This window comes from Heliangelus exortis, chromosome 5, assembly GCF_036169615.1.
Source record: "Heliangelus exortis chromosome 5, bHelExo1.hap1, whole genome shotgun sequence".
In the NCBI taxonomy this organism is placed as follows: domain Eukaryota; kingdom Metazoa; phylum Chordata; class Aves; order Apodiformes; family Trochilidae; genus Heliangelus; species Heliangelus exortis.
Genome location: NC_092426.1, coordinates 37015401 through 37027950, shown reverse-complemented (window position 1 = coordinate 37027950; position 12550 = coordinate 37015401). Strand labels below are relative to the sequence as shown.

The 12550-nt window shown below is 41.1% G+C and overlaps 2 protein-coding genes across 2 annotated transcripts in view; both read right to left on the bottom strand.

Annotated features, from left to right (window-relative positions):
* EHD4 (EH domain containing 4) overlaps positions 1-7271 on the bottom strand; it is a 31475-nt gene extending 24204 nt beyond the window's left edge. Inside the window, exon 1 of the mRNA XM_071744680.1 lies at positions 6885-7271. Coding sequence (XP_071600781.1) covers positions 6885-7120 — 236 coding nt within the window. The 5' untranslated portion in view covers positions 7121-7271. The remainder of the gene's footprint in view (positions 1-6884) is intronic.
* Positions 7272-11046: 3775 nt separating this feature from the next.
* The window catches only part of LOC139796517 (cytosolic phospholipase A2 epsilon-like), a 38371-nt gene continuing 36867 nt past the window's right edge, over positions 11047-12550 (bottom strand). Inside the window, exon 21 of the mRNA XM_071744663.1 lies at positions 11047-11720. Within this exon, the coding sequence (XP_071600764.1) occupies positions 11410-11720 (311 nt within the window). The 3' untranslated portion in view covers positions 11047-11409. The remainder of the gene's footprint in view (positions 11721-12550) is intronic.

The window sequence follows — 12550 nt, the reverse complement described above, 5'->3', positions numbered from 1 at the left end:
TTGCATCTTGCACAGAAACCACCTCTCCCATCACCCTCTGATCAGGCCACTCAGAGATGCAGATGGCACATCCTTAGTGGACCAACTCTGATACACCAAGACTTGACCTTCCAGACAGCAAGGTCTCAAATGAAGGAAGTGTATCTAAATGCTTAAACTTGATAGAACTGGTGGATGTATTTAAAGAAAAAGCTTGTTTGCATGCCTGGATGGCAAGTGAGAAGCCATGGAAGCCCCAAGTCTACAAAGCAAGCCTTTAGCTTACACTATGACAACTGCCACTCTTCAGAAACAGAAGCAGAGAACCCTGCTTAAATTTAAACTATGAGTGCTACTGTCCTCATTCACAACAGCACCATCTTGAAAATGTTCATCTCAAGACTAAGACAATTTTTTTTTCAATTATGCTGTAATGTGACATTGAAAGAACATTAAAATTCTCCAATCAACCCAAGTCATCTCGTACTTATTAATTAATTTGATGGGTTCCCTGTCACCCTTGAGTTCTTGAAGAAACAAAACCCACACAATTTTTATCAACTCCTATTGAACTTTTTACATAATCAAAGCTAGATGTAAACAAGAATTCTTCTTCAGGCAAGGGTGATGGTCCCACATCCAATAACAGCACTAAGTAGCCTGGATCACCTCTAGATGAACATTGGCTGTTGAATAATAGGTTTGTTCTGACACTTAATCCAACAGCACTATACATGTTCTGCTATAATTTCATAAGCAAATATTGATTTGAGAGTGCAGAAGCCAAATTTAAGGAACTAAAGAAACAATGCACATTTGAAAGATTTTTTTTCCACCAGTCTTAGCAAATTTCAATCAGCTCAACCTATGATCTGGGAGGCTTAAAACATACAGCAGTTATTCACATGAGCTTTCCCATAGCTTTCTGCTTCCAAAGAAACAATTAAAAAAAATAAAAGACAATGCTAAAAAGGACAGTAGGAACACAAGAACGGGCATGCCAGAACTTGCTAAAAGAAATTTGCTCTGCTTGTAGAATAAGCTGTGCCCAGTACACAGCAGCAGCAAAATAAAACTAATCCTTCTTCAAATGAAAAAAAACCCAACCAAGTATACAGAGCAAGAGATTGCTCCTCCTATGATGGAGGTCATGTAACAAAATGAAGGCAAAAGTCCTGTGATAATTCAGCAATTAAACCCTTTATGCATGGAAATCCAGAATTTAGAAGGGTTGTAGTAAACAGCACAACAACTGAAACACAGAAGTGTTCCTGCACCCTCATGACCACCACATAGACACTAATTTTCCAGGCTGGACTTATCCATGGCATTAATTTTGAAAAATCAGTTATGCTTTTCTAAAGTAAGATTTTTAACTTGCCACAGTATAACGTTGTACTTCAAACCATCTCAATGCAGCTTTTCCTCACTGTACTTCTATTAGTGGGGGTGTAAGACTTGTAACTAAGTTCTTGTCTTGATATTGGCATATATTGGAATGGGCTGCCCAGGGAAGGGGTGGATTCTCCATCCCTGGAGATATTTCAAAAGAGCCTGGATGTGGCACTCAGTGCCATGGGCTGGGAACTGCAGCGGGAGTGGATCAAGGGTTGGACTTGATGATCTCTGAGGTCCCTTCCAACCCAGCCAATTCTATGATTCTATGATATGGACTGTCATTCACAGAGGGGCAGCAAATACATAAGCTGGCAATACATAGGACAAGAAGCTCCCAGAGCAGCTGTAAAAAACATTGTACTGCATTGAATGCATACAAGAGGAGGCCCAGATTCCAGGTCAAAGAAAACTGGATGATGGGATCTGAATTGCTTACTGCTATCCCCTGCAAGCTTGTGAACCTGCCAGGCATTGTTATGGACATTCAACAGTGGTGGTGTTCTAGATGACAAAAAAAAAAATCTAATCTCATGGCCTGCTGCACATGTAACACTGAATCAGAAAGAGTCTGCCCTGTGGAGCATCTTTCGGGACTTCCAACATCTGCATTTTCAGCTTGCAACTCAAATAACAAAAACAAGCTGCCTACAGAAATGACTAAGAATGCAGTGCTACTGAACTGCAATCAAGCTCCCAAGTTAAATGTCACGGATACAGCTTTAAAAGTCAGGCTTTTATAGGGATAACAATCCAGGAAGGCAAGATCTCCTTCCAGATAATGAGATCCACCCAACAGTCACAGTGCTGAGCCTGGTAGAACTATTGAACAGACACAGGAAACACTTTGCAAGGCAGGTATTTGCTATTAAGAGTGGCTCCCAGTTGCACATCAAGAACCAGTACAGACTAAAATTAACCCTAGTTTTTGAGCACTGCCTGTACAAGCTGTATCACACTTCCTCTGAGTATGAAAATATCAGTTTCACTTAGCCACACAAAAACGATGAGCAGTCATCTGTAAACTCAAAAGATTTTAATGTATTTCCACAGTATCCTGTATTAACACAGGAAAATACCTGGATTTTTAGCACCCCCAACTGCGTGCCCTTCTCATGAATTTTCAGCAGAGAGGGAGTTCAGAAAGGTTCACAGGAAGAATGCTTAAATATAGCAAACGTCCCAAAGACAGTCTGGATCAAACAACAGACATCCTGTTGACTCTTCTCCCTTTGTTTTTACCTGGGCCATAACCCTTCTGCCTTGCCAACAAGCATTTATCTATGTTCCTCTGGAAGATCTATAGCCAGACTGGGGGGAACTGGTTCACAAAGTTCCACAGAGAGCAAAGATTACTCACAGTTTCAGATACTGATAATCATCTGAAGTCTAAATGCCTGAGCTAAGCCAGAGTAACACCAGAACACAGGTGAGCTGGATAGAGCAGCACTGGCCAGGGACACAGTGCCATGGGGGGGTGACAAACTCAAACCTCCTTTTCCTAAGGCTGCTCAGCTTCCTACTACATCCTGCACCAAATCCTCCATACTTTCTTTTTTCAATATAACAAAACTAGCAGCTACTTGCTTTAGTGTCAGACTTCTGCTCCAAGTACCTCAAATAAAACATTTGTGTAGAGCTAGCATGAAGAGCTCTTCCTCCCAGAATAGATGCTGCCCATTCTGGCCACACTACTCACAGACCCCAGATATTACACATAAAAAATGGTGCTTTCACAAAACTGAGCTAAATAGAAAGAAGTTTACCACTTGAACCTCTGAGAAATACCTCTGAGCAAAGTAAAAGCACAGCTTGGCAAGATGAGGAATTTACTTCTGGTTTTACTCATCTTGATAAGTTCTATAAAAAAAACCAGGCAGTCTCTTACACTTTGAAAATAGAAAAGTTAAGCATTATTAGACTGGAAGTTTAATTTATTGTTAAAAGGAAAGAAAAAGGTCATCAGCTATAAACTCACACTGACCAGCTTTCCATACATAACAGTTCTCCTCTCCTGTCACCCCTTTCCCCACTTCTTTCTCTGGAGCAGCCAGGAGAAAGAAATGTAGAGAAGTACAGAAGCTGCAGAGGCCAAGCAGCTCACATGCAAGATAAGAAGTTGGCTCTCACCCACCCTGCCACCCCATTCAAAACAACCAGACAAGTGCTAACATTTGGACCTGGATAGGTTTGTTTGAATTGTCAGCATTGTCAGTTTTAAAAACAAGTTATCACCAAGCTACACCTTAAAGAGCGAAACTGGGAGGTTTCACTGCTTTGTTCCAAGTGCAAAGAGGACAAACAGCATTAAGTGAAAGACCAGAAGAGCTGCTGGAAACCCGGGAGGGTTTGTTGGCACATCTGACTCCCCAGGGACATTTCAGTCATTGCTAGATGAGGGTTTTCCATGAAGGCTCGGTGGAAGGAACTGGGTGGATGTGTCAGAGGCATGAAAATGTGAAGTTCTCACGATAATGTCTAAATCAAAGCAAGTCCCAAATGAAGGTCTGACAGCTAAATGGATTGTGATGTTGACACATAAACCCAGTAGTAAACACTTAAGTACATCTAGTGTGCCTTCCTGACTACAAAATGGAGAAATGTGGATCAAAAAGCAGTTTTAATTAAGATTTAAAATAATATTTGCTTGTTAAAAGGCTAGCCTGAAAAAATAAACACAGTACAACCTCTTTCTAAAAAAAGCTATCTATAATAAAACTGGAATTATAAAAACCTAGAAAGAGCATATTTTTCTATGAGAAAGTTAGCCTACTAGACAGAAAATTAGTATGTGGCTGACCTGCACACTATAATATTTTTATGTCTTCTTCTCAGTCTTGACTTCAGCATACTAGCACTTCTCATTCTTGCTTTTCTTTTCCTCCTCTAAACTGAATTTTGAGTAGCAGTTACTGTGACACCATTGTCTAAGCTGCAGTCCATCTTGAATGGAGTCTTTTCTCATGCTGATTATGCCAATTATTATTATATAGCAAACATTGATGTAATGAATGTTCGTAAGGGTGAGGTCAGACTGTGATCCTTTAGAAGCAGAAACAGCTGTTCCCTGACTGACTCAGGGTCAACTTCTGCCTTCTCCAGTCTCCCCAGTAAGGGATTAAACCACTCTGCACTCTACTTAAAAAGGGGACAAGAGAAAGGGCTAAGTGGGTGAAGGGAAGGACACATCACAGTAGAAGTCACCTCCTCCACTGAGTCAGATATTTTAATAAAATGCATGAGAGGACATCTTTGAAACTTATCTCTGCAAATTTGTCTGGGCATCTTCTCCCACCAGTGACCAATGCTAAAGCCCCATGGAAACAGCTGTAACAAATTATGCTTCTTTATCATTTACTGCATGAGTATCAGCCAACCCTACAGTTCAGTATTTTATGGTTAAGGTGATAATAAGTTACTCACAAAGCAACAGTACCAAAAATCCATCTAAAGGCACTGCAAAGCCTTTCTAAAGGCAACACTGACTGCTGACATATGTCATATGTATATATGACATATCCAGTTATATACAGACAGCTGTAAAGGACAAAAAAGATGCATGTCCATATATCAAGAACGTGCATTCTCATCCAAAGCAAACTCTTACAAGATGGGATAGTTTCCTCTGAGTCCCAGATGACACAGCAGCTCAGCAAACAGGTAGAACAAATTCTGGTACATACATTTTTGGGACTATTTTGTCTCCATATTACCCAGGCCCTCACAATCCCCTGTCCTTAAATCAGGTAAGAACACTTCTCTGGAAATTTATACAGACTAAGAAAGCAGATGTAGTTTTTAATGAATCAGCACTGCAAAAGACATGGCAGAAAAACCTGAAATCACCCACTGTGTGCTTGCAGGAATTCAGGAATAATGAGTAAAGGAACAAGTTCAGCTTTAAGCTTCCAATTAGCTAGCTGTAAAACCAGAAAAGAAACATGTTTAGCTCTGTAAACATCTGAAAAGCTCTCAGGTGAGTAACAGTAAACACAGCTCCTCAATGGAGAAGGGAGGTAGGGCTTTTGCACTGTCAAAAGAGAACAGGGTTATGGCAAGCATGTCTGTAGCCTTTGGAACCAAAAAGCATTTGTAAAATTCAGGGAAGGACTAAAAGGAACTTCAGATATAATAAGTAGAGGTCCAATTTGATCCAGATTTGCTCCCAGTGTCTTCTACAAAGTTTTGTATACCTGAACTTATTCCTAAGAGGCAAACACACTCAAATGTAAGCAAAATATTCACAGGTTCATAGAATGGTTTGGGCTGGAAGGGCCCTTCAAGATAACCTACTTCCAACCCCCTTGCAGGGGCAGGGACACCTCCCATCAGACCAGGCTGCTCAAAGCCCCATCCAGCCTGGTCTTGACGACTTCCAGGGAAGAGGCATGCACAAGACACCCATTCCAGTGTCTCACCTGCTTCATTGTAAAAAAACCAAACCCAAAGTAACCCTAACATCAAATCTAAATCTCCCCTCTTTCAATTTGAAACCATTAACCCTTTCTCTGTCACTACAAGCCCTTGTAGCTTTCCTCTAGGTTCTCCTCAAGTAATGGAAGGCTGCTATCAGCTTCCTAACACTGGTTACTCACCAACTCAGCAGTAAGACAGGCATAAAAGACAGAAAACACTACAACAGCAGTGACATTGTTAAGCTGCCTTATTAGTGACATTGCTTGTTCAATGCAATTAGCATCAGAGAATGGCCAGGGTTGGAAAAGACCTTAAAGATCATCCAGTTCCACTCCCCTGCCTTGGACAGGGAGAGCTACCACTAGGTTGGGTTGCTCAAGGCCATCCAACCTGGCCTTGAACACTACATCAAAAGCATTGGAGACAGAAAAAAAAAAAGGACTTTCCAGATACCATGTGGTTTTTTTTGCCCCAAACTGCTGTAGGGTTTCTGTCTTATCTTCATATCCAATCTATTAAATAATCTACTTTTGGGAAAGATAGAGGAGGAGACAAGATTAAATGGTCTGTGGTGGCTGATGAAGTCGTCCCATTTTAACGCCAAGCACCTGCTTTTCCTTTGAAATAAACGAGAGATTAACAGAAAAAAGTTAAAAGGGAGTAGGCAGGGACGTTAGACATTCACAGCAGACCAAGAAACCGAGATAAAATTCTTAAAAAGGAAGTTGGCTGGAGCGCTACAGAGCGCATAGCAGACTCGGGTGGGGCACCCACCCTCACACACGGGAGGCACTCGGGGGAGTCCCTTTTCTGCTCGGGAGAGACCGGCACCAGGACTCCCACCCCACGGCCCCTTTCCCGAGAAAGCCGCAAGGTTCCCGGGGGTGCGGCCAGGGAAAGGAGTGAGGAGCCGCGGAGTGCGGAGCGCAGGGCGGATTTACCGCTCCGCAGAAACGCCCGGGTCAGGAGGCGAGGGAGGATTTACCGAGCAGTAAGAGGGGAGGGGGGACCGGGACGAGGCGGGCCCCGAGCGCGGCCGGCGCGGCGGCAGATCCCCGGGGGGAGGCATCGCGGAGTACCGGGGGTCACCTTACCGGATGAAGGTAGTTTTGCCGGTGCTGTACTGCCCCACCAGCAGCACCATGGGCTTGTTCTCGAAGTCGGCCTCCTCCAGGGCGGGCGAGTGGAACTCATGGAAGCGGTAGTGCTCCTCCAGCGGCAGCAGCTTGCGGATGTAGAGATCCCGCAGCCCCCCGGTCACCGTCTGGACCACGTCGCCGGCACCGCCGCGTTCCCGGCCGCCGCCCTGCTTGCCCATCCAGCTGAACATCCCGCCGGTACCAGCACCCCCACCGCACTGCCGCTCCCCGCGCACGCAGCCGCGGGCGGGCGGGCCGAGAGAAGCGGCCCCGGCGCGGGGGCGGTGCCAGCAACGCGGCCCCGGTCCGGCGGAGCTGCGGGGCTGGGCCGTGGGCCCCTCCCTGCCTCGTACGTCCGAGACGGCTGGGGGGGGGGGGTTGGGTGTGTCGGTTGGTTTTTTTGTATTTTATTTTATTTTATTTTATTTTATTTTATTTTATTTTATTTTATTTCGGTTTTTTAATTTTATTTTGTTTCATTTCATTTCATTTTATTGTATTTCGGTTTATTTTATTTTATTTTATTTTATTTCGGTTTATTTTATTTTACTTTATTTTGTTTCATTTCATTTCATTTCATTTCATTTCATTTCATTTCATTTCATTTCGGTTTATATTATTTTATTTTATTTTATCTTATTTTATTTTATTTTATTTCATTTCATTTCATTTTAATTTGGTTTATTTTATTTTATTTTATTTTATTTTATTTTGTTATTTTATTTTATTTTATTTTATTTCATTTCATTTCATTTCATTTTAATTTGGTTTATTTTATTTTATTTTATTTTATTTTGTTATTTTATTTTATTTTATTTCATTTCATTTCATTTCATTTCATTTTAATTTGGTTTATTTTATTTTATTTTATTATTTTATTTTATTTTATTTCATTTCATTTCATTTTAATTTGGTTTATTTTATTTTATTTTATTTTATTTATTTTTGTTTTGGGGAGGGGGGACGAGGGGACCATTGTTATTTTTTATTTTTTTTTTTTTTTTTTAGACCCAGGACATTTTTATTTTACATATTACATTTTTGTTGATGTATTCACTTAACCACAAACCCACCTCTGGAGGTCCAGCTGTACCTGTTGCTCCCTGCACGCTACAAAATTTCAGCCTCTTGAAAGGGAAGCTGGAAACCCCTCAACGATTCAGATCTGAACACAGAATGTCCCAAATGCTTCCCGTGTTTGTGTGATGATGATTCCTGCCTTGGGATGCCAGAGAAGTGTATGACTAAGCTCTGGTGGGGGTTAGCTGGGACATTAGATAACTCTTTTAAACATAGTGAAAATTCTTTATTTAACAGTGGAATTTTGCAGTGGGACATGTGGAGCTTGTATGGCCATTACTTTTAACCTTATGTGGGAGGATCACCTTTTCCATTGATTTTATAAGAGATTTTAATGGGATGCAATGCCATGTTCCCTGAAGCATTGAAGAAGTCAGTAAAATAATTTTTTTTTTTTTTTTTAATTAAAGTTCATCTGCGCTCGCATGATGAAAACAAAACCTTGGGCTTCCGGTTAAAAAAACCCAACAAACAAACAAACCAACAACCAAACAAAAAATGAAAGAGGGGGATTTTTTGCTAAATCTCTGTTAGAAGTATTACATGTTATCTTCTGTGTTATACTCTTGTAGCCTTGACTCCTTAGCATCTAAATCCCTCTTCACTGCTCCAGCAGATCTACTGTTTGAGGGTTTAGCTTTGTACCTTTCTGCCTTCAGGTTTCCATCCTGAACACTAACTTTTCTCTACCTGCTACAGCTCTTCTAAATAAATTTAGATGTGCCATTTCCATTTTTCCCCTCCCCACGCTGTGCCCTAAAGAACATATGTCAGGCTTTAATAACCCTCAGTCCTGACCATTTAACCCCTCGCTCTTTTCCTGGTTCCTTGCTTCATATTTATTTAAGGCTGTGCCTGTGTTTTGCAACCCTTTTGTTGCAATTTCCATGCTGAGTCTAAAGATTTTATACCATTTCATGTAGGGTCTTGCTAAGCGGCTTCCTCATTTTTTTTAAATCCCCTTTTTATAGTTTAGTTTTGCATTCCTGTTATTTTCATCACTTTCCCCCATAGGTTAATCCATAGATAATTAAGTTGCTCTTGCAATTACTTACATCTTCTCCATGTTATTTCAATTTCTTTCAAGTCAGTCTCGTATCCCTACATCTTTAGAAGTTCTGACTACTCCTGGTTACTTATTATCTGCAAAATTACCTGAGCTGTGGGAAACCTAAGTACTGCAGGCTGGGGTGCTCCTCCTTTCCCACTTGTTTTTTGATGACTCCAGTATTTAGTGACTGGAGAACATCACAGAAAGAAGGCAGGTACAGTGCTGTCTCAGACTGTGCTCCCAGCCTCTGGATTCAGTGCATGACTGAGAGGGATGTGGAGCCTTTGTATTTTTTAATCCTTAAAATTTTCCAGTGAACGCACCGATCAGTTTTTTTTTTTTTTTTAACTCATAAACTTTTGTAATTTTGGTATTTTACTTTGTTAACTTTGAACCTGGGGCTTGCTGTTTTGCCTGATCTCATCCAGGCCTTGTGTTAGAAGAGAGGTTCACAGTCACTCCCAGTTCATCTCCCCCAGGGCACTCCAGATTTCATAAATCTCTTTCTTCTCTGCCTTCTACTCTTGTCATCTTTTTTTAGGTTGTAGATTCCTTATCTACTCTCCCATTCTGTGGAAGCTCTTCCACTTCTTTGATCAGCCCTGACATGTTCCTCTGTATTCGGGTTGAACAGGGAGAATTCAGAGATACAGAATAATGATTTCTGTTTCACTGGATGCCTTTTGAAACGGGGTAAAGTGCTCATTGTTCTCCCTGACCCTTTCGTGGGATGCTGGAAAACTGCAGGAAGGGCAGGGAAGTGTTTGCCTTCACACACCTCATTCTGCTTGTCTTCAGACTTCCTGCCTAGACACTTCCTGCTGTCAGTGGGATAATTTTTGCCCTTCAGACAATAAAGCTCCAACTGTATTTGGGAACCTGGGAGTGCTTCCAAATTCTCAGGTCTGGCTGTGCCCTCTGGCTACATCCCATCCTATAGAGCAACGAGATCCTGCATGCATCAGCACCACTGCTGCCTTGGCTCTCTTTTCCATGGGAGGTAAACCCTGGATCTATAGAAGCTACATATGTACATACTACCCATGTAGTAAATATTCAGTGAGGCAAGTGATAAACAGAAGAATTATGTTTCTCAACCTTAAGGGTAAAAAGGAATTTGTAAGCCTTCCATTTTTGGCCCACAGTAACAGGATCTCTGGGCAAAAAGTACTACTGTTGAACAGGGAAGCCTTTAAGAAACACAGGCTTGTAGCTACAAGATATCAAATAAATAAAAATTGATGCAAGTTATTATTAACTTTTCTTAAATAAAAATTAAATTGGAAAAAAAAGAAATGGATACCTGGGATTCCATCTGTCAATAAACCCAGACTGCTTGCTTGAAAGGAGCCACGTTAATGTGAGACCAAAGCTAAAGAAAATTGAAAGTTAATGTTCTGTTAACCTCAGGTTCAATACTCTACAACAAATAAAAAAATATTGGCATTTGGGTGAGTGATATTGGTTAGAAAGCCTTAGATCTGCCTCTTCTTGGGTCATTTCAGGTGTAACATTCTCAAAAAAATTAAAGCTTTAAACCTTTGGTATATATCAATAATTTAAATCCAACCTATAAACCTTTGGTATATATCAATAATTTAAATCCAGCCTAATACAATAAGTTATCATGGGTCAGTTTTTAGAGATGTGTCTTGAATGTGATCCTAAACTCATGGGGTCCCAGGATCCTGGGGCAGTTCACAGATACATCTGCAGCAGGCAAAGTTTCTTCTGCTGGTAATTTTCAGCAGCTATGAAATTACTGTACATGTTTACTTTAATTATGTGAGGGAGAAACACCTAAAAGAAATGGCTTTAACATGTCTTTACTATGAAAAATGTTTATTCGCTGTAACTGTGTTTTATTATACAAAAAAGTGTTTTATTATACAAAGTTTACTATAAAAAAAAAAGTTTAAATCACATAAAGACTACTTAAGTCACAAATGGGCTTCTTGGCTTTGTTTTAGGGACAATGGATTTCACTCTCTGCTGCATTTCTGGACTGTCAGCCCTCTCTTTTTATAGCTCAGGTAGAGCAGAAATACAGTCAGCATAAACTTCCTCAGGCTTCCTTTTCCATGCATCTCAGCCTTGGCCTGAAGGGTCATTTCTGCAGGCAGAAGCAGAGCCTCCCTTAGCCACTCTCCTGAATGCTGTCAACAAGGGAAGCACATTAATTCACTAAGGAAGAGCCCTGGTTTGCTTGTTTATTCCCTTCACTAACAGACAGGCTTTAGCATTTTTGATGACAAAGTGCTATTCTTAGCATCCTTTGGCTTTTCTCCACTTACTCATCAAATTCCTTTTTTTTTTTTTTTTTCTCCATTTACAGGATTCATAAACACTTTATTTCATATGCCCCAGTGCTGTACAGTTGGCCAAATGCTGGGTTCCCTCTCTCTCACCTACACACACCCCATCCCCACGGAGTGGTTTTCTCAGTGGTTGCTCACTCTTAAGCTGCTTTTTCCTCTCCACAGCAGTCCGCAAGGCCTGAAAAATCAGATCTTTGTTATTCTGGACATTGTAGTAACTCAGGTTGACCAGTTTGTCAAAATTTTCCTCTGAATAACTCAGGTTGTTGATGTAATATGGACCACAGGTATTGGCAACATCAACATCACCCTCTGCCATCTCTGAGGGGCTGCGTTTCACACCTGAGAGAGAAACAATGATTTGGTTAATTAGCAGGCTGTGATTGGGGTCTTTCAGGCACAGATACACAGGGGGTAACAGCCCCAAATTTTCCTTTCACAGGGGTTTTGTTGCTGGAATATTTGGTTGGCAGCAGGGGGTGGAGAAGCTGGCAGTGGTGAGGGGAGTCAAGGTTGTTCTGGGTACTCCTGGAAATGCTGAACCAAGCAGACTGGATTCTCTTTTGAGCACAGGAGTGGGAGATTCCTTGCCTTCTATTTCATATTTGTATATTCAAGCTTTCCAAAAGCATGCCTATATTCTCAGTGCCATGACAGATACTCTTGCACCCAGCACAACCTGACACATTGCACAATCTGCTATCTCAGCTTTTGGTTCCTGCTAGGAAGAATTGTTTAAAAAATACAGAAAGCAGACCTAAAAAAACCTAGATTCTATTATCTGAAATTAAAGCCTTCATAGAGCCATTATCTGGACACATCCCAGAAGCAGATGGTGTAAATATTTACTCTAATTTCCTTGAACTCCTACTACTATTAAAAAAAAAAAAGAAAATACAGGCTTTGTGTAACCTCAACAGTGAGAGTGAACCTGAGATTCCCTGAATTGCTAAGATTTGGCAGTGGTACTGAAAGATCTTTTCATGCCCATTTCATCCCCCCATGGTAATTAACATATTAATCACAGATCAAGGCAAAATAATTAGTCAGGTAGTCCCACACGTGTCATCTCTGAAAATATTCCATCCATCATATCTTATGATCTGAAGACAAATCAAATTAAATTATTAATTTTAATTTCTTTGGGCAGCAGCAGCCAGATCCAAAGCTGA